Genomic DNA, 22,994 nt, shown 5'->3' on the forward strand with positions numbered 1-22,994 from the left:
TATATATATATATATATATATATATGAGAGAGAGAGAGAGAGAGAGAGAGAGAGCAGACAAAATTACAAAATGGTCAGTGTGTCTTTGGAGCAGTTTTCAAAAAGGCCAAGTAAGAGAACACTGATCAGGATGAAATTTGATTTGATGTTACAAAAGGTGGAAGGGTGCTTATAGGTAGGATCACTAAAATTGCAAAAAAAAAAAAAAAAAAAAAAAAAGTGGTATTGTATTTTATGGCCAAAAACCAAAACCTATTTTGAAAATGCAAAAAATTATAAAAATAAACAACAACATTACAGATATCAACATTGGCTTTGATGTTACAGATTACAAACTCAATATAATTAATAATATAATGAAAAATTATATTTTTATTAGGACTCTGTTGATGAGGATAACTGGGGTCAGGGAAAATAAAGGCCTGTCTAAGACAACAAATATTATTGAAAAAGTTGAAGGGTTATGATGTAGAATCAAACACTCTAATCTGTTCAGTCTGCTGAGTAATAAGTTTGTTTGCATATAAAGAAACTCATTTGTTTAATTTAATGGTGTATACAGAATCCTATGAGTTGTTTGGCCACTTTTAGCGCCATTCTGTACAATCTTGCTAAATTGTCACTGTAATCAATTGCAAAGTGACCTTTTCAGAGAACTAGTCATATATAATTCAAGCTGAATATCAGTCCTGTTAAACCAAAACACATTTGCAGTGATTGTTCCAGCATGATCTTACATTATATTCAAATATAAATGTCTGTTATTTTATATAAGATTTTACCACTGAAAATACAAATGTATTAGTATGAACCTTGGTCTTTTTGCAACTGAATACAATGTGCAAAAAAGCTGTTCACAGTAAAGAATTTAGACAAATCAGATCGAACACTGCCTGTGTGCCTGTGCTCACAGACTGAACCTCATAGCTTATACTGTATATCTGATGGGAGATGGCTTTAAAATATTTGTCTACCAGCTGCTATTTTAACCCCTGCTCCCCCAAACTTTTGTTTGTTTGTTTTTTTTACACCTCTTCTGCTGAGGAACTTAACCAAAAAAAACAAAACCTACAGATTTCAAGGAACTGTTTCAGTGACAGAAAAATCAGTGCAATGCAATGTATGCTGTGTATGTATTTTGATATGACACTGGAAACAATCATAAAACAGTACCAACTTACTGAATCAGTAAAATTACAAATTAACTCCTGATTGGAAGCACTTTATAGTTAAATAAAGTTCTTAAAGTGTAATAGATTACAGGAAAACAATGACACAAATCACATGCCACCCTCCTAACACTTTTCCCTATCCAAGTAGTAGACCATCACTAGTCTCACTGGTTACTAGTCCTTGAGCTCTCCTAGTTGAGTTTGCCCTTCAAAGACCCATCCATTCATCTTGATAAATGTGCCTTTTGATTTGATTGATCAATAACATAGTTTTAATGTAACTATGAACACAAGTACTTACTTTTTTGGGTCATTTATTTCAGCCAATGTGCATATTTTAATATGTATTGACTAGTTTGAAAAATTATTAATGAGAAAAAAATTGTTTATTTATTTAATGAGATATTTATTCTGATTATTTTTGGAGACAGGTTTTTATTCCTGTGTTGTCTGACTTCTCTGACTCTGTGCCAATGTGCTGCTTTGATGTGTTACATATTGTGGGTTTGTATCCTTAATTAAACCCTCGTTCTATATTTTAAAGAAACATAGGATACTTGAATCATACAATCCATGTCTTGTATCTTCAGGCAGATGGTCATAATCTCTAAGTGAAATTCCAACTGGGTTTGGGTCTTTCAGGGTGATGTGAGCACCTTTTCAATGATGAGAGATTTGCATGTGCATGTTTTGAAAGGTGAAGCTCAGCTTAAATTACTCACTAGCACCACCTGCTGGAAAAAACATTCTGTAGTTTCAAGTGTCATATATAACGGAAATGGATACAGAAACGACATTCAGTATTGCTTGGGAAAGCACATGCAGTAAAACATTTCCAGAGCATTTTATTTATAGTCTAAAAATGAAATGGATAGGATTATGCCTTTCAAAAGACACACACCTATTTTTGCACACATACACCTATTTTTTACAAGAATCTTTCACAGCTTTCTTCTTAAAAAAGAAAACAATATATAGTATAACTCCATATGATAGAGTTAGTTCTGTGCAGCGGGGCAGGAAGAACTCAGGACTGGTGTTGACGCTTGTGTTTAAGTATCTCGGTGGAGGTTAGGGTTAGGTCTTTATTACAGATATTACAGTGGTAGAGTCTAGTCAGATTAGACAGTGATCCAGATTTTACTGTGTCAGGCTCTGTGGAATAAGATTAAAAGAACTCAGATTAAAGTCAGGCATAAAACTGCAAGTTCCTGTGTCGTACAAACCCAGTCTTCACAACTACCCCTGGCAATCCAAATCTTACACAAGAAACATTATATGTTTAACATGAAATATAACAATTAACACAATGTAGATTTAATGTACTTCTATATCTGTTTAGTCTCAATCATGCATCAGCCTGTCTTACCCTCCTCAGTCTGCTGTTCCTCTAGTGGCCTACAGGTGGCCTCATGCTGCATTTGCTCCAGTGCAGTGAAGGGCATGTGCAAGTCACAGTGAGGGCACGTCCAAAATGTCCGTAAACACTCACTGTACAAGTCTTTGGAGTCCTTTATAGTACACATACATGCAAACAAAGAGACCTAGACTCAAACTAGGATAAAGAATGTGTTGGTCACCAAAGTTCATTTACAGGTCAGTCACCAGTAGTGTGTCTGAATTAATTCCCTAGGTCACTAGATTACTACACATGGTGTATTGTAAATCCAGTGCACAGCCAATCCAGTGTACACTACTTCCAAAGTATGTACCAAATTGATAGGAGTGGCGAAAACATATATACTGTAAACTTAAATAAATACTGTTGTTTTACAACCATTAAAACCATACTTGTTAGTGGTGTATTTAATAAAGAAAATCTCGTTTGATACTTTAATATGTTTTGTTATTTTAGGTCACTAGGTAGTTTGTAAAGTTTGAATTGTTTATTGTTATGGCAGATCACGATGATGTCTTTCCAGAGCACTCACTAGCAAGTGTTGTCTGAATTCAGTCAGGTCGCCAAAAATTTATGACCTATATAATACGCTATACAGAACAGTCTGGGTAATAAAGTTGGGTTCACAAGTATTTGGACAGTGACACAATATTCATAATCTTGCCTCTGTACATCACAATGTATTTTAAATTAAGCAATCAAAATTGAAGTGTAGACTTTCAGCTTTAATTCAAGGGGTTTAACAATCATATTGCATTAACTTTTTAAGAATTACAGCAATTTTTTTACAGTCACTCTATTTTTACAGCCTCAAAAGTAACTGGAAAATTGTAATGTAGAATAGACACGTCGGGAGTGTCCAAATCCACAATTTGGTACATTCTTAAAAAGAAGGAATGCGCTGGTGAACTTCAAAAGGCCTGGAAGACCACGGCAGACAACTAAAGTGGATGGTCACAGAATTCTTTCCTTGGTGAAGAGAAACCCCTTCACAACATCTAGTCAACACCACTCTCCAAGAGCATATCAGTGTCAAAGTTTAAAATCAAGAGACACATTCATGAATGTAAATACATAGGGTGCAAGACGCAAACCACTGGTAACACTCAAAAACAGAAAGCCCAGATTAAGCTTTGCTTGAAAACCTCTAAAAAGCCTGTCCAATACTGGAACAAGATTCTTTGGACAGATGAAACCAAGATGAACTTGTACCAGAAAGATGGGAAGAGAAGAGTATGGAGAAAGGAAGGGCTCATGATCCAAAGCATACCACATCATCTGTCAAACATGGTGGAGGAAGTGTAATGGCATGGGCATGCATGGCTGCCAATGGCACTGGGTCATTGGTGTTTATTGATAATATGAGTGCTGACAGAAGAAGCAGGATGGATTCTTGAGTGTGAAGAGCAATACTTTCTGCTCAGATAGTGAAATGCTGCAAATCCGATAGGACGTGTTTCACAATACAGATGGATAATGACCGAAAACATACTGTGAAAGCAACCCAAGAGCCAGTCACCTTACCTCAACCTAACTGAGAATGTTTTTCAGTTACTGAAGACGCAGCTGAAGGCAGAAAGACCAACAAACAAGCAGCAACTGAAGGTGGATGCAGTGAAGGCCTGGCAAAGCATCTTAAGGGAGGATGTTGATTGTTCCAGATTTCTAGCAGTTGTGGACTGCTAAGGATTTGCATCCAAGTATTTAAAATAATTATAAATATAAGGATTATTTTTGTTTGTCCAGTTACTTTTGAGCCTGTGAAAATGGAATTGGTGTACAGAGACAAAAATTATGAAAAGTGTGTGTGTGTGTGTGTGTGTGTATGTATATTATATATATATATATATATATATATATATATATATATATATATATATATATATATATATATATATATATACATACATATATACATATATACACACACACACACACACACACACACACACACACACACATACACACATACATACATACATACATATACACACACACACATAAATCCACGTTTAATTTAATTTCAATTTCAGTCAGTACTGGGGCAGAGATATCCAGTTCTATACAAAATATACTACAGTTTTTTGTAATAATTTAAAGGTACGAGTTATTCAATGACATATCTGCATAGACATACTTAGTACCTTACAAAACTAGTGAAGAGATCACTTACACAGAGGCAATTATAGGTGAAGTAGCTGGTGACACGTAGACCTCCTTTAATTGAATCAGGTTCAGCGTTTGTCTCAGGGAAGAGTGGAGGGAGAGAAACCTCCATGTTCAGCTGAGGTCCGATGTACAGGTTCTGAGACTGCAGCGGGGTAAGCCTTCTCAGGCTGTAGCTCACCTAGCCAGAGACTTCTCTGTTAAATATTTTTCTTAATTTCATTGGAATAAGTGGTAGTGCACAGAAGCTTGCTTGTCCAGATTTATTAGGTTTAATTTAGAGAAAGGCCCTCAAAAAATAATGAAATTCACTGACATTCCTATCCCAAGTTACCCAAAACACATACAAACCAGTGGACAACTAAGAAAATTGTCACACAATCTAAAATAAATGTAAAGAACATGTATCCAGCACTGGAAGACCCATTACCTCTGTGTACAGCAGAAAGCGTACAAGTCCTTCAGTGACTTTCTTTAAGTCATGATGGGATGGTATTGGGCCAGCAAGCCCTAGAACAGCAGTAGATCTCAAACCTGACTGGCTCAACTTGGCCTGTAGCAGATTGTCCCACTTGTCCCTCATAATGAGAGCAGAGGACAGCACTTTGAGAGCTGCCACACTATCACTTATAACCAGCTCCAGCCAGCCATCCACCACCAGCCGTGTGCAGTCTGCATTGCTGTCTATGGAGTTTGCCACCAGCAGCAAAATCTGGAGAGAGATGAGACTTAAATGAATAGGAATAAAAGTAATTGCTTATGGCAGTAGCATATACAGTCATGGGAAAAAGAAAGTACATCATCCTTCAATTCTATATTTTTCTATTTATCAGGGCCTAAATAACAATTGGGTGGTCTTTACCAGCTCCTCTAAACAAACAAATAACCTCTGGCGACAACAAAAAAGTAAACCAACATTCAGAAACCAGGTGGGGGAAAAAATAAGTACACCCTGTAATACAGTAATTTAGTATATTCAGTAACATGGAGAACCAAGATAATAATAACTTGAGGAAAAATTTTTTTTTAAGGAGTTTCTCACATCCTTTCAGAGAAATTTTGGCCAACTCTTCTTTACAACACTGCTTCATTTCCTTGATGTTTGAGGGCAATCAAACGTGACACAGCTCTCTTATGATCCCGCCACAGCATCTCAATAGGGTTGAGGTCTGGACTTTCCAACACCATTCCAACACCTTGATTTTATTTTATTTTTTTTTTTACCATTCACATGTCAATTTGTTGGTGTGCTTAGGATCATTGTGCTGTTGCATGACCCAATTCCAGCCCAGCTTAAGCTGATGGACAGATGGCCTTACATTTCTCTCAAGAATATTATGGTATAAAGTGGAGTTCATCGTTGTCTCAGTGACTGCACATCATCAGTCCTCCACCTCCATGCTTGACAGTTGGTATGAGGGGTCTGTGGTGATATGCTGCATTTGGTTTTCACCAAACATGTTCTCATCAGTCCAAAGGATATTGTTCCGTTGGACAGGAACTTTTATGGTTTGCTCAGATGTAATTTTGCAAACCTAAGTCATGTGGAAGCAGGAAGGGGGTCCTTATTTTTTCCTTATATGGTTTCTGAAGGTTGGTTTACTTTTTTTGGGGAAAAAGACTATTGAAACCTGCTGTGTATTTTGTTCTCACCTGACGTTGTTTGTTTATAGAAGTTGCTGAGGACCGCACAATTGCAATTTAGGCAATGATAAATAAAAACATAGAATTGAAGGAGGGTGTAGTTTTTCCCATGACTGATGGTGAGGTGTACATTCTAAAATGTTTATAGAAGGTGTTCTCAGTTTGAGGTATAGAAGCCCACCTACCTGCATACTTTCAAGATTTTTTTTAATCCAACATATTGAGGATTTTAAAAATAAGCTAGGTCAGGTGTGTTAGAAGTAGGTAAAATATAAACTTCTACAGGCCCATGGGCTCCCAGGACTAGAGTTAAACAGTGCATGATTTGCTGCTACTACTACTTCTTCCCAGAAATTATCCTTTTACATTTTTTAGTTTGTAAGTCATACAACCCGCAAGTGTCCACTTGTCATTTCTCTAACCTGCAGGGCAGGGACCCGTACACAGTTTGACACATAGGGTTTGTTAGTTTCAAGCAGAGTTACAAAAGCCAGCAACTGATGCCCATTACTCTGCCCCTTCTCAGCACCTAGAGAGAAAGGGGGAAAAAGACATGGAGAAAAGGAGAAAAAGAATATGAGCATGAGAATATATATGTTGAGACATTTCATCTGAAATGTTAAGAGACATGGACCAAACTTACTGGACTCAGTGATGTGCAGCAAATCCAAATTACTGGCAAAAACACTGGTGGGGTGAATCACAACACCTTGCTTGTTACGAGTGTGAAACACCTAAACAAAAAAACATTATGTTATATATTTAATGTGATACAGTTACATAATTTCTAAGCAGAAATGTTTGAATGTGAAGACAAAAACAAAGTATGTTAAGGTCTCCAGAACCAAGGCTAACCATATCCAGTGCATTTGTGTGTGTGTGTGTGTGTGTGTGTGTGTGTGCCTGCTCTGAATCTTTGCGGGCAGAGTTATGTTCATCAGGCAGGGCCAGCTGCGGGTAAAGGCCACGGCACAGCACCAGTCTGAAAAGAGCCTGTTGCTGAGACGAAAGCGTTGCACTGGCACATGCATCTCCCTGAAGCTTGCTAACATCATGTTGCAGTTTGAACTTCACTTCCTGTGACAAGAATTACATAAAAACTTTAAGCTATAGTGTGTACAAGTAGTTTGTTAAAAAAAAAATGCACAAAATTTAATCTGGATTTAAAAAAACCTCTACAATATTATGAATCTGAGCCATTATGGGTTAACAATCCAGTAAGAACAATTCACAGTTAGCACTGTGTCAGGGGTGTCTGGTCAGAATTGGCAGGAAATTTGCATACTACACTTCATACACCACATCACATACAGTGGATATAACGTCTATAAACCCCTATTAAAATGGTTCATCATTTCCACCTGTAATGTGTAGTATGTCAGAATTAACCAACCACATTTAAACTCTTGTCCAAAAGTAATCATTATACACCTGTAATCAATTATGTGATTCTGATTAACCCCAAATAAACAGCAGCTGCGTCTGTTGGATCTTCTTGACATCATCTTGGTTTCATCCAACTGCTGAAGATATGGTCCACAAAGAGCTTACAATCTATGTACATGTACCATCTTTTGTACCAACAACTTTACCATGAAACAATGTGCAGGCCATCATCAACCAGTGGGGAAAACGGGGCCAGTGAAGTTACCAGGAACAGGATGGTAAAGTACACTCACAGAGCACTTTATTAGGAACACCTGTACCTAATAAATATATATATATCAGACTGGACAGCTAAAAACTGATCTGCCTCATCTGATGAATCTAAATTTCTACTGAGGCACATAGATGGTAGGGTCAGAATCCAATAGAATCCAATAGAACACCTTTGGGATGTGGTAGAATGGAAGATTAGCAGCATGAAAGTGCACCTGAAAAATCAGCAGGAAGTACATGATGCAATCATGTCAACATCGACTAGAATCTCAAAAGAAGGTTTCCAACATCTCATGGAATCCATGCCACAAAGAATTGAAACTATTTTGAGATACATGTATGTGTTATGTGACAAATAAAAGCTGCATCTGCTGCCATGGGGTAGGGAACCTATATAGAAGCCCAAACCATCCAAGCCTTCTGAGATCACCTCAAACCATGTGTCAGAGAGTGCTATGGTCTGATGAGGCCAAGGTAGAACTATCCATCCATCCATCCATCCATCCATCCATCCATCTTCTACCGCTTACTCCTTCTGACACAAGTAGCTTCCAAAAGCATTTTTGTACCAGAAAGGGCACAACTCCTAAATCGTCACCCAGCATTTTTAAAAACCTGTTGTTTTCTGACTGTAGTCCTTGCTACCCATTTGTTGAACAACGAAAATATTAAATTTCAAAGGGAAAAATTGAATGACGCCTAGTCTCTTTGGGTTTGTGCTACTGTCTCACAAGTTAAGCACCTGTATGTCTATGTCCTGTGCTGCAGAGTCTTTGTCCTTCTTGCTTGATCCTGCTGCCTCCTCATCTGACTCAGACGACAACCCTTTCCCTAGGACTTCCTCCAGATGCAACACTTTCCTGCGGCTGTTCTCCTTTAATTCATGCTCCCTCTTCATTTGGTGCAGTCTCTGATGTTCAGTCAGCCTCTTCCTGCGCTGGGCCTGGTCCTCAGCCACATTGCACGACTCCGGTGTCACCAGCCCGTGACTCCTCAACAGTTCCTATAGCATAAAGTATGCATAAAGCATATTCAGCGTTCACAGTTATTATACTGACAGGTGCTTCTGTCGGTGCAAATAAGCCAAGATTCAATTTACACATAATGCTGAGTACATCAACATTAAGTCTACTATCACGATTCCCATCTCCTTAACTTGTAGACTTAATGTATGCATACTTCAGATGCTTACCTTGAACTGTCGTCTCAGGTTGGCCATCTCATACAGTCTCTGTTCCTCCAGTCCTCTTCTTTTGCACCACTTCCTGGAGCCTCCTTCCCTATTCCCTTTTATCTACAGAGGGCAAAATTTATTTTAATCAATAGGTTTGTATGTATCCAGCTGCTCTTTTATTTTGAATTTGGTACAATGCCAGTCACCATAAATAAATATAGTTGGCTGACCTGTACCCATGCATTGAAGGTGCTGAGCAGGGTGAAGGGGTCTCCCAGGTCACTTTGCAAGGGTTGGCGTGCAGTAGCGCAATCTGGGTTGTGCTGACTATTGCGCAGAAATGGTGATTGAACACTCAGTGCTGCAGCTACAGTCAACACTGGCTCAACCAGGTTGAATAGTGAACCTAGAACTAGCATTTTCCCTAAAAATACACATAAAAGCATATTTAATTTATCATTAATCCTGACTGTCTGAACATAACAAATACAGCCTTCATTATAATGCCTTCACCTAAAATGTTCATAGTAATTTTCATTTACTAATTTGTTTATATTTGGAAAATAACCAACAATGTTTATTTAAAAAATAATCATGGGAAAGTAAAATCAAAAATAACTGTGGGAGCAGGAAGAATTGACAAAACATTGCATGGAATATTGTGGAATTGGAAGATCGGAAGTTCTCCAGTTCATACCAAATTTGACTGTCACTGGATTAATATGAGTTCATGCTATTTTAGAAAACAAAAATCTCAGAACTAATAACATCATCAAATAACATTAGTGTCCCATACCAATAACCACATCTACTGGCAGCTTGGCCAGCAGATTGCCAATGGGGGTGAGTTCTCCCTGAGCATCTAGTGCCCCTTGTTCCTTTAGATACCTCACAGATGTCTGAATGCTAAAGGCTGCAGGAGGGTCTATGAAGTTAAAAGAACAAGGATCTCCCAGACCCATACTCATCATCTGCACAAAAAAAACAAAAAACAGAAAAAGCATATCTGTAGTACTGTCCACCCTTTTGTTTTCACCCCACACAAACAGTAACCCAAGCACAGGATCAAACCCAGGACCCTGGATATGTGAGGTAGCAACTTTACCCACTGTACCACTCAACAGTAAAATTATATAAATTAAAGAGTAGCTTCCTTACAAACTTGCTTTTTTTAATAGTCAATCACATTAAATGTCATAACACTGTAGCAGTAGTGCAAGGTTTGAATCAAAATATTGACTTTCAAAAGTTTCTAGAGATGTTAAAAATGAGAACATTCTTGTAAAATTTACATTCCAGCTGGGTTGAGTTGAGAGAAGAGGCAAGAGAGAACCTATACCTGTAGCACTAACAAGTCTAGAGCCACTCGATGGATCTCAGGGACAGGGTAAGGGGCAAAGGCCTCATAGTCTGACTCAGCATAGAGCCGGTAGCAAACTCCTGGGCCTGTTCGACCTGCACGACCTTTCCTCTGCTCAGAACTTGCACGGCTAATCCAGAACTCCTGAAGTCTCTGCATCTTGGCCTTTGGGTCAAAAGTCATTTCCTTTACTTTGCCTAAAGATTACATGGTCAAGAAAGTCAAACTCCGACTAGAAAATATATTTAGGAATTCAATGTAAAGAATACAGGATTATAATCCAACAATGGTAAAACTGAAGAGCATGTCATTTTCTTTATTGGAGTTACTGTACCTGAGTCAACTACAAAGCGCACCCCATCAATGGTCACTGATGTTTCAGCTATGTTTGTAGCAATGATGCATTTCCTCAACCCTGGGGGAGCAATGTCAAAGACCTTGGGAACAAAGGTTCATTAACTCATTAATCTTCAGTAACGGTTTTATCCTGGTCAGAGACACAGCAAATCCACAGTTTATGCTGGAAACACTGGGCACGAGTCAATAATACACCCTGGAATAGTATGGCAGTCCATCGCAGGGAACCATGCGCGCACACACACACTCATTCATACCTAGGGGCAATTTAGAGTAGCCAATCAAACAAAGGTTGAATACATACTGAATTAACTATCAAAATACTTCAAAATCCAAATGAATCAGGTGTTATGAGTATTATGAGGTCTACTGGAACAGAATCTATTATTTTGCAAACTTGTTATTTCCCATGTAAAATAAAATATCACACAGTCCCCTCTGAAACTACTGGAACTGCAAGACCAACTCATTTGTTTTTGCTGTAGATTGAAAACATTTGGGTTTGAGATCAAAAGATGAATTTGAGAAGTTTAGAATTTCATCTTTTATTTCCTAGTATTTACATGTACATATGTTAAACAACATAGAACATAGCACCTTTTGTATCAGGCCTCAAAAATATTGTAACGTGAATGACAGGTGTTACTTGTTACCCAGGTGTGTCCTGTTAGATTGATTGTTTAAATAATAAGTAGGTCTGAACATCTATTTTAGGTTTTAGCCTTCAGGTTCGCCTGTGAAGATTGCATTTGTTGTTAAAAAGGATAAGCAAACAAGGAGATCAGAGAGCTGTCTATGGGAGAAAACCAAGTCATTTTGAAGCAGAGAAAAGAGGGAAACTCTTTTCAATCAGAGGCATTGCACAAACATTAGACATAGCCAATACAACAATTTGGAATATCTTGAAAAAAAAATAAACCACTGGTCTACTGTACAACAGAAACAGAATGGGTTGGCCAAGGAAAACAACAGCAACTAATGACAGAAACATTGTGCGAATTGTGAAGAAAACCCCCCAAAACAACAGTCAGGGACATCACCAACAACCTCCACAGGGCAGGAGTGAAGGTATTACAATCCACCATTCGAAGAAGACTTCGAGAGCAGAAATATAGAGGCCATATCACAAGATGCAAACCACTCAACAACAGTAAGAATTGGAAAGCCATATTAGGATTCACAAAGAAATACAGAGATGAGCCACAAAAGTTCTACCAAAGTGATGGAAAGTCCATAGTGTGGAGAAAGAAAAGATCTGCTCATGATCCAAAACATACAAGCTCATCTGTGAAACATGGTGGAGGTAGTGTCATTGTTTGCTCTTGCATGGCTGCTTCTGGAACAAGCTCACTAATCTTTGATGTAACTCATGATGGCAGCAGTAGAATGTATTCAGAAGTTTACAGGAAAATTTTGTCTGCCTGTTGACAGAGAAATGCATCCAAATTAATCGGAAGGAACTTTTTTCATGCAGCAAGACAATGATCTAAAACACTGCCAACTCAACCAAGGATTTTATCAGGGGGAACAAGGTGGAAGGTTTTAGAGTGGCCAAGTCAATCACCAGACCTTAACCCAGTTGAGCATGCATTTCACCTCCTGAAGAGGAGACTGAAGGGAGAACCCCCCCCGAAACAAATAACTGAAAGAGGCTGCGGTAAAAGCCTGGAAAAGCATCACAAAAGAAGAAACCAGGCTTGATGCAGTGTTCCAAGCAAAGGATGCAGATCCAAGCAAAGGATATGCAACCAAATATTAACTGTTATTTACTTTCATTTACTTCAAGACTCATCTGTTCCTATACCTTTGTTCCCATAAGAATTAGGTGGTCTGATACAAAAGGGTCTATGTTTTCACATTCAAATGTAAAAACCCTCCAGCATAAAAATACACTGTTTACATCACTGGCTTTAATGACTGTACGTCCTTCAACCTTATTCCCTGTGTTTTACCTTATCCTGCTGTGCTAGTGACAAAGTGCTGTGCAGGGGCAGTATGATCCAGCGACTGGTGTGTGCAGCGTAGGTTTGGCATGCCTCCATGATAGTGGAGATTTCAGCTACACCACTAAGAAAAAGCAGCAGATCGCCCCTCTCCTCAGGGGGATAGCGCTGGTCAATGCCCTGCAGCACACGCAGGTATGGTCTTGGGTCCAGCTTCTCCAGTTGGGACACCTGTTCCTTTTGAGGGATGGGTTGATATATCACCTAAACAAAGACACAGAAATACCCTTCTCATGGACATCAAATAGTAACTAGGTATGCCCTGATCCCTCACTGGGTATCTGTGTCAGGAAGGAAAGCTAGATTTGTATTTGACTGGATACCTCCGGTTTTCAAATTCTATACATTTAACCTATTTTATGGCAAGAGTGTGTGTTATATTGACAAACAACAGAACTGTCTTAACCCTCTTACCCCTTAGTTCCCACAGTATTATGTCCCACAACCCTATATTCCCCATAGAAACAGCACGCCAACCCTGAGTTCCCAGGCCAAAATAGGCCCCAAAATCAACATTTTAATTTTAACATTTTTAGGTCTTGAAACAACTTATAATAATGTATTTGTGTAATATTACTTTGAAAATGAAGCAGTTCAGTGTTTTTACTCCACTTAGAGCACAATTCTTAACTAGAGAAATGATGAAAAATGCTCGCTAAAATCCTTATACTCATTTAGAAGTACCATATGAGCATCAGTGTGGTCAATGCCTTTGAATAAATTCAAGTAAATAATAAATAAATAAATAAATGCATTTTAGCGCCAAAAGTGAAGTTTCTGGTGATAATCAGACCAGCAGGTAGTGTTTTCACGAATGCACAAAAATGGTTCCGTTATGACTCCAGACCCCTGCAGTGTCAGTCGCACTGGTTGATGCTGAAGATGAAGACGGATCAGGGTCTGAATCAGGAGAGTTTGCATCTCTATCAGTTTCGGTTTCAACATCGCCTGAACTTTCACTGCTGTCACTATCTAGAATCCTCGCTCTCGCCTGTGTAACTGTGTGTGTTTTCTTTTTTTTTCACTGTTTTAGATGTACCTGTGTTCACTGTAGGTGTAACTTTAGCTGGAACATGATTAGCTTTTCGCTTTGGCATTTTTAGTTCACTTCTACTATTACACCAATATTCACGCTTGGATCTTCATCGTAATGCCGGCGTAATAATGTAATCACGTTGTGACGTCATGACGTCATCAACCTTCCGGGTTAAAAAAATTATTATTAAATAAGTAAGGAATCATAGCAGAGTAATGCCAGTACACCGGCCTTACGAGGATAACGTTTACACTGTAAAGCCGCTATATCGGCCTTACGGGGATTTGGCATAGACGACCAAGCCGGTATATCGTCCTTACGGGAATATATCAAAGATGGGCAAGCCGGTTTTTCGGCCATACGGGGTAAGAGGGTTAAAGCACATTGCTATCAACTCTTTGATGTTTCAAATTTCTTGGCAAGAGAAACTTGCAGACTCAAGGCTTGGTTATGATTAGCTGTGATCCTGTAATTTTACCCCTTGTTCCACCACCATGACCTCTCTAAATACCTGTTCTGAGTTTACTTACATCCTGCTGTGTACTATGTGAGCCAAGCTGAAAAATGAGTAGAGCTAAAAATGCATGGCTTGAAATTAACTTTTAAAAAAAGTTAGGAGCACCTGCAAAAAGTAAGGAGCACCACAACTACAATTTATATTATATATATATATATATATATATATATATATATATATATATATATATATATATACACACACATACATACATACATACATACATACACACACACACACAAACTTGGCCGAAAGCTAAATACCGAACACGTTTTTTCCATTTATTTTGCCATTTTTTTCACCATTGCATAAATTAAATAGTCAAAATGTGCTTTTTACTATTTTGTCTTGCTTTTCAAAGAAAAAAATCAATTACAAAAACAACAATTTCAAAATATTTATTTAACACTGAACATTTTTTTTTCATTCCAGCAGGCATAGGCTACCAACAAGGCACAATATATCTTTAAATAAATAAATGAGTAAAATAAAAATATTTTGATGTGGTCATCTTTGAGCCCCCCTTGAATAGCCTATGTTAGGCCTATAACTGACTGCTGAAAAAATGTAACACTCTGTAGCCTACAACAAAAAAGTGCATTAAAAAGTGCATTGACAAGAGTGCAAAAAATGGTTCTATTCGGTTATATACGGCTGATTATATTGGGGATATATACCGCTCACATCCCTGTACACCTCGCGGAGTATTATAGTAGATATAGTATATAGTTAGATACGTTGTTAATGTTATGTTCCTTGATAGACTTAGTTAGTTTAAACTATATAGTTCAGTTCATTTAGTCCGTGCTGGTTTTTCCACTCCCAGTCCATAGTACTAGTTCATGTTTCTTGTTTTGTGTTTTGACCCTGTTTTCTGTGACCGCGACTTTGATTCCTGCTTTGCTCCGTTTATGCCTGTTTGCCGATCGCCTGACCCTTTGCCTGTCTTGACTACGTTTTTTGGATTACGATTTGGATTTGTCTGCCTGCCCTTAAATAAATACGTCTTTACCTGCTTCCGTACTCCACTCCCTTATGTCTTGCGACGTGACAGAATACTCCAGAACAGAAACAAAAAAGTAAACATCCGAAGAGCATGTAGCTCGTGCACGTAGATTGTGCATGCGCACGCCCCCTCATTGAGGTCGTGACATTCGCATGTCTCACTCTGGTTGCTAGGCTATCTGGTCGCGTCATCAAACACGCCATTGTTCGGTCAAATTTATTCGGCATTTTCACTTATTCAGCCGAACACCGAAAATGCTTTTTTTGCTATTTTCGGCCGAATAATTTCGGTTGCTGAACATTTGTTGCATATATATACACACACACACACACACAACTCCAATTCCAAAAAGCAGAATGAAATGATTTGCAACTCTCAAACACAAAAGTTATTCACAATAGAACATACAAAACATATCAAACGTTTAAACTGAGGAAATGTACCATTTTATGGGGAAAAAAAATTATGTAATTTTGAATTAGTTGGATGCATCACGTCTCAAAAAAGTTGGGACAGCCCAACTAAAGGCTGGAAAAGTAAGTGTTACTTAAAAGAAACAGCTGGACGTTAATTGGCAACAGGTCAGTAATATGATTGGGTATAAAAAGAGTATCTTCGAGAGACAGAGTCTTTCAGAAGTAAAGATGGGCAGAGGTTCACCAATCTGCGCAAAACTGCGTCTACAATGTGTGGACCAATTTCAGAATAATGTTCCTCAATGTAACATTTTGAAGACTATGAATATTTCATCATCTCCCGTACATAATATCCTCAAAGGATTCTGAGAATCTGGAGAAATCTCTGTGTGCAAGGGTGAAAATCAATATTGCATGCCTGAAGGCCAGAAGATTAAAATCATTAAAATCATTAAAATCAGCCATGATTCTGTAATGGAAATCACTGCTTGGGTTCAGAAACACTTCCAGAACTCATTGTTTGTGAACACAGTTCGCCGTGCCATCCACAAATGCAGGTTAAAGCTCTATCATGCAAAGAAGTCGTCATATGTGAACATGATCCAGAAATACGGCCGTCTTCTTTGGGCCAAAGCTCATTTAAAATGGACTGAAGTGAAAAACTGTTCTGTGGTCAGACGAATTGAAATGTGAAATTCTTTTTGGAAACCATGGACGCCGTGTCCTCTAAACTAAAGAGTTTTTAAAAATCTTTGTTGAAGATGGTAGTAATAATAGAGTGCATCGTATTGCTTTTGGTTTTACATGTGTACCTCATACAGTCAAAATGTTATTGTAATTTTATTTTTCTGTTTTGCAAAATAAAAAAAAAATCATAAAATTTTGTTTTTTATTTTAAAATTATAATAAAAATAACAGCAATTGCACAGCTATTGCTGTACTTGATAGCTGCATCATAGTCAGGATCATAATACAGAGCGCGAGACAGAGCGGTGCAGCGCTGATCGTGGAATTAAATTCTAAAAGAAAGACAGACTGCTTGATATGTTGATTTTATTTGTTTGCATCTGTGGATTAATTGAATAATTTCCGAAATGAAGCGAATACATTTGTGCGGGAATTTCCCGCATTATAAATCTGAGCTTTGCGGGAATGGTTTATATTATGCGCAATCCCCACAATCCCGCACCGAAATTCAAGCCATGGGTCTGATTGATGGCTAATCAAAACCAGAGTAACTAATCTAAACTCTGCATTAACGCTAATAATGTAGGCCTAAAGATGAAGTTTAATTGGTTATGTAACGTTGGATAGAACAGTGGACCGGTCACAGTATCAGCTCACAGCAGGCACATACTGTGCTGTTACAACCTGGTCTAGGTTGGGCCGCAACATACAATAAAATTTTTTTATTCTCCAAATGGAGCACCTTTTTATATAAATAGAGGTTTAAATCTTCAGAAGCCGGCCAGGCCAAAATAATAAACAAAAATACCCTCTAACTTTACCAAAGAAAACTAATTAAACTACAAGAAAAGAAAACAAGAATACACCGTCTTCCCTCCCTCCCTCCCTAGCTAACCCAAAAACAGGAGAAAAGAAGAAACACAAATGGCGCCGACTTCCTACTAACCACTCTTAACCGTGCACTATTTACAGACGTGACTATTAATGGGTTAATTAACAAAAATAATATGTACATATATATACATACAAGGGTATCACATGAATCGTAATGGGGCAGAGCATAAACAAAGTCAAAACAGGCATAAGGTCATACACAGGCGAAAAGCACTTCTCTCTATTCTATACGCAATGCAATGGCAATGATCTGCCTTGGGATGGAGACTGACGAGGCTTAAGTACACTTCCGGAAACGTGCAGGCAACCAATCCTGTCGCACAAGGCCGGAGCAGGCGTGGACAAGACGTGATCATCCACTAGCAAGCCGGAACATATGCATGCAGTGGGCGGGGCCTAGAGAAGGGGGAGGATACAAAAGAAACCCCTCCCACCACCGACAGACACACAAATGGCACATAGAGCAAACAGAAATACATTGAATAACATAACACCCCTTCCCTTAAGAGTGAATGTCAGGTTCACAACAAAGTGTGCAAGTTTAGACTGGATATTTGCCAGCCATTCAGAGTTTGGTAACTGAGCACAGGGAAAACAAGCCCTACCTAAACTGAGACCATCCACCTCAGGAGAATACTCAGATGGCGGCACGTTCATAGAGGCAGCAGCTACTGACGTGACAACAGGAACTGAAGAGCCAACATCCATGGTAGCACGAGAGATATAAGGCTTGAGCATATTCACATGGCACACATGAGACTTTCGTTTCCGGTCAGGGGTTTTCACAACATAGTCTGTATCACTCAACTTAGACTCAATAACATAAGGACCTGAGAACCTAGCCTGGAGAGCAGAGCCAGGTAATGTACGCACCACAGCCTTTTTATCAAAGCAAGCCTTCATACAGGCCTGAGAGGATGCTAGAGAACTTTTGGCTAACTCAAAAGCAGCATGTAGGCGCTCACGAAAGGAACTAACATAATCTAGGACATTCCTAGTTAGGGGTTTCACCGGACTTGGAGACAGGAACTCTTCCTGTAAAACCTTTAAAGGTCCACGAACAGGGTGCCCAAAGACTAACTCGGCAGGACTGAAACCAAGTGACTCTTGTACAACATCACGGATAGCAAATAATAACAGGGGAATCCCTTCATCCAAATCTTTTCCCTGACCTAAACAGTAGGTCCTAAGCATAGACTTTAATGTCTGGTGGAAGCATTTTAATGCACCCTGGGACTGTGGGTGATAAGCACTAGAAACCTGATGACGCACGTTCAGTTGTGTCATAACCTTCCTGAACAGAGCAGACATAAAATTTGAACCCTGGTCTGACTGGATGTATTTTGACAAATCAAAAGTGATACAAAACTTGACAAGACCTCTGATGACAGCACGGGACTTTATGCTACGCAGAGGTATAGCTTCAGGGTACCTAGTAGCAGCACACATCAAAGTTAGTAGGTATGAATTACCAGACTTGGTTCAAGGAAGGGGACCTACACAATCTATTAAAATTCTTTCAAAAGGTTCTCCCATAACAGGTATAGGTTGAAGTGGAGCATGGGGAACGACCTGATTTGGTTTCCCTGCAACCTGACACACATGACAGGAACGGCAATACCTGGCAACCTCTGACCTCATAGCAGGCCAAAAAAAATGCCTTAACACACGGTCATATGTCTTCCTCACACCAAGGTGACCAGCGAGATCATGGTCATGGGCAATACTCAACACCTGGGTTTGTTATGGTTTTGGAAGCACAACTTGAAAAACTGACCTCCAATCCTGCTCAGAGTTCGGGAGTGTCCACTTACGCATTAATACATCCCCATCAAAGAAATACGCTGTAGAACATTGAGGTAACTGTGCTTTATCTACAGCCGCAGCCATACAGTGAGAGAGCGAAACATCTGTGTTCTGGGCAGCCACAAGCTGTTCTCGACCAACACCCAATTTACCACACTCTTCTTCCAATACTGAAGAAGTTTTAGATTCAGGAAGAACCCCAGGACTAGAACACAAATCTTGGTTTTCAAACAAGGGATCATCACTACACATAAAAGAGTCTGAAATATCGACAGCACCTTTCATTTTGCGAGCTTGGGTGCGTGTCATGACACAGGAACTGAAGACAGAGGGAAACTCACGTTAAAGCTCATCACTCTCATGCAACATGGGAGCGTCTGTTACAACAGGCAAATGGAAAACCTTTCCACCGGCTAAATCATTACCCAAAATAAACGAAACTCCCTTTACTGACAATTGAGGTCGAACTGCAACCATAACGAAGCCAGACATATCCTCAGAACGAAGATAAACCATATGCAATGGGGCCTGTACTACACCATGTTCAATACCCTGAACTAGAACATCTGCACCACAGCTAGAGTGTTCAGACAAAGGAAGGACGCCTTCCAACATAAAGGACTGAGCTGCTCCGGTATCTCTCAGAATACGCAGTGGTTTACGGTCCGAATCGGTATCAGAGAGCGAAACTACGCCATCCAGAATTAAAGGTTCAAATGCAGAATCAACTGAGGAAAGTGAATGTAAACTGTTACAGTGTTGTCGTTGTACATGCACTAAAACCACACTCTTAGGACTGTTTTGTGCTTTCCGTCGATTTTTGCGCATTAAAACAGGATAAGCAGCAATGAGGTGACCAGATTCGCGACAGTAAAAACATTCACGGGACTCACTAGTACTTTTAGGTGCACTCACAGGAGCTTTCGAGCTGTAGCTACAATCAGAAATATCATGACACAGAGGGGAAAATACAGTTTTGTGCATGAGCACAAACTCATCAGCCAAAACGGCAGCATCAGCGAGCGAAGAGACTTTTTGCTCATTCAAATAAACCACAATTTTGTCAGAAATACAAGTCATAAATTCTTCAAGTAGGATCAATTCTTTTAACTGGTCAAAAGTAACGACCTTACTTGCAGCGCACCACATATGAAATAATGCAGACTTTTCACGCGCGAACTCAACATACGTTTGGCTGGCGGTTTTGGCATGCTTTTGAAATTTCTGCCGATAAGCTACGGGGACAAGTTGATATGCCCGAAACACAGCCGATTTAACAGTTTCATACTCCAAGCTTTGTTCCAACGTTAGAGCAGAACATACTTCTTGAGCTTTTCCCACAAATTTGCACTTTAGCAATAAAGACCAAATATTTCTAAGTGGCAGCAGTGTGCTCAAACACAGGGAAATAGGTGTCCACCTCACTTTCCCTAAACATAGGAACTAACGCAATGTGTTTACTAACATCAAAACCAGCAGGACTTACAGACGAGGTGCCACGATGCGCAAGCTCTATCACAGGCGATGACTGACGAACAGGTACAGGAAGTGCAGGTGCAGGAGACGCAGGTGAAGCAGGAACTGGCCTATTTCGCAGTGCCAACGCTAACTCCAGCTCCTTCAGCTTTATCTCCTTCTTGGTTTCCAGCTCCAGTGTTTGGAACTGCAGTAGCCGAGCTTGGTACTGCTGACAACTTAACTCAAGGTCAAGTCTCTTTAGTTGCAGCACGAGCATGGGTTCCTCTAATGGAGAGTCTACTACCGCAGGATCTATGCGCATCGGTTCCTCGGGCTTGGCCCCAACCTCCGCTGCAGCCAAATCCTCGGAACCACCCGCCTCGGTAGGCTCAAGCATGACTCGCTGTTTTACAAGCTCCTCATACAGCAGCTTTTTGAGGTCTCGCTTAGTGGCGCTCCGTGCAACCGATATGCTGTAAAAGTCCGCAAGTAGCAGCAGCTCATCCTTACGGCATCGCTCAAACTGCTCTAACGTGGGACAAATGGTAAACTGATCCAGATTAAATTTAGTTGCCATATCTTATAACCTGAACACACATTCTCCACCACAAAGACAAAACCGCCAGACAAACGCGCCGAAAGAGAAACGGGACGAAACGAGGGAAAGCACAGGATGAGCCCCCAATTCTGTTACGCCGGATAAGCACAGGCTGAGCCCCCAATTCTGTTACGCCGGATAAGCACAGGCTGAGCCCCCAATTCTGTTACGCCGGATAAGCACAGGCTGAGCCCCCAATTCTGTTACGACCCGGTCTACGTCGGGCCGCAACATACAATAAAATAAAAAGAGAACAGAAAAGGGTTGGCGAGACCAAGATTGCATTTACTTTGTTTTTATTCTCCAGACGGAGCACCTTATATATATATATATATATATATATATATATATATATATATATATATATATATATATATATATATATAGAGAGAGAGAGAGAGAGAGAGAGAGAGAGAGAGTGGTTTAAATCTTCAGAAGCCGGCCAGGCCAAAATAATAAACAAAAATACCCTCTAACTTTACCAAAGAAAACTAATTACACTACAAGAAAAGAAGACAAAAATACACCGTCTTCCCTCCCTCCCTAGCTAACCCAAAAACAGGAGAAAAGAAGAAACACAAATGGCGCCGACTTCCTACTAACCACTCTTAACCGTGCACTATTTACAGACGTGTCTATTAGTGGGTTAATTGACAAAATAATATATACATATATATACACACACAAGTGTGTCACATGAATCGTAACGGGGCAGGTCATTGCCATTGCGTTGTGTATAGAGAGAAGTGCTTTTCACCTGTGTATAACTATTTTGCCTGTGTATGACCCTATGCCTGATTTGACTTTGTTTATGCTCTGCCCCGTTACGATTCATGTGACACACTTGTGTATATATGTATATATTATTTTGTTAAAAGTGGTTTGTAGGAAGTCGGCGACATTTGTATTGATTCTTCTTTTCTCCTGTTTTTGGGTTAGCTAGGGAGTGAGGGAAGACGGTGTATTTTTGTTTTCTTTTCTTGTAGTTTAGTTAGTTTTTTTTTTTGGTAAAGTTAGAGGGAATTTTTGTTTATTATTTTGGCCTGGCTGGCCTCTGAAGAGTGAACCAATATATATATATATATATATATATATATATATAAAAGGTGCTCCGTTTGGAGAATAAACAAAACAAACTTAATCTTGGTCTCGACAACCCTTTTTTAAAATTTTATTGTATGTTGCGGCCCGACCTAGACCGGGTTCGTAACAGTACAATATTAGTGAACGTTTTGTATAGAAATAAAAACCAATCGCACCACAACAATTATTTTCACTCGCACAAATGCTCCCAAATATATTTTGAGGTCGCAGAGATTAAATTTCGGGAGCATATGTGACCAAAACGTCTCAATGTCCTTGGCTGGATCACTTTTCTATCTTCAGTAATGTCACCATCGATATCTGTTAATGTTTCATAGTCTTTTCAAAAGTGCTTTTTCTGTTGGATTGAAGTGGTAACAACAGTTTTATCCTACAATTTACTGTTTGTATAAATTAATAAAAATTAATCTTAGTTTTATCATCACTCTTTATGCATAGCAAAAGTCATTTGAGACAAAGACACAGAAAACCTGTGACCTCAAGTCAAAGCTGACCTCATGATTTCACTGAATATTTAACAGCAGCTATTAAGGGGTTG

At 39.3% G+C, this 22,994-nt stretch overlaps 1 protein-coding gene across 1 annotated transcript in view; it reads right to left on the minus strand.

Annotated features, from left to right (window-relative positions):
* Positions 1-246: 246 nt before the first annotated feature.
* Positions 247-22,994, minus strand: part of dhx34 (DEAH (Asp-Glu-Ala-His) box polypeptide 34) — a 55,234-nt gene continuing 32,486 nt past the window's right edge. The window contains exons 3-16 of the mRNA XM_053623307.1: positions 12,884-13,138; positions 10,909-11,011; positions 10,554-10,771; positions 10,011-10,185; positions 9,445-9,638; positions 9,233-9,334; positions 8,783-9,043; positions 7,285-7,458; positions 7,025-7,115; positions 6,804-6,910; positions 5,168-5,449; positions 4,745-4,918; positions 2,542-2,683; positions 247-2,327 (exon numbers count right to left, since the gene is read on the minus strand). Of these exons, the coding sequence (XP_053479282.1) occupies positions 2,200-2,327; positions 2,542-2,683; positions 4,745-4,918; positions 5,168-5,449; positions 6,804-6,910; positions 7,025-7,115; positions 7,285-7,458; positions 8,783-9,043; positions 9,233-9,334; positions 9,445-9,638; positions 10,011-10,185; positions 10,554-10,771; positions 10,909-11,011; positions 12,884-13,138 (2,406 nt within the window). The 3' untranslated portion in view covers positions 247-2,199. The remainder of the gene's footprint in view (positions 2,328-2,541; positions 2,684-4,744; positions 4,919-5,167; positions 5,450-6,803; positions 6,911-7,024; positions 7,116-7,284; positions 7,459-8,782; positions 9,044-9,232; positions 9,335-9,444; positions 9,639-10,010; positions 10,186-10,553; positions 10,772-10,908; positions 11,012-12,883; positions 13,139-22,994) is intronic.

This window comes from Ictalurus furcatus, chromosome 4, assembly GCF_023375685.1.
Source record: "Ictalurus furcatus strain D&B chromosome 4, Billie_1.0, whole genome shotgun sequence".
Lineage (NCBI taxonomy): Eukaryota > Metazoa > Chordata > Actinopteri > Siluriformes > Ictaluridae > Ictalurus > Ictalurus furcatus.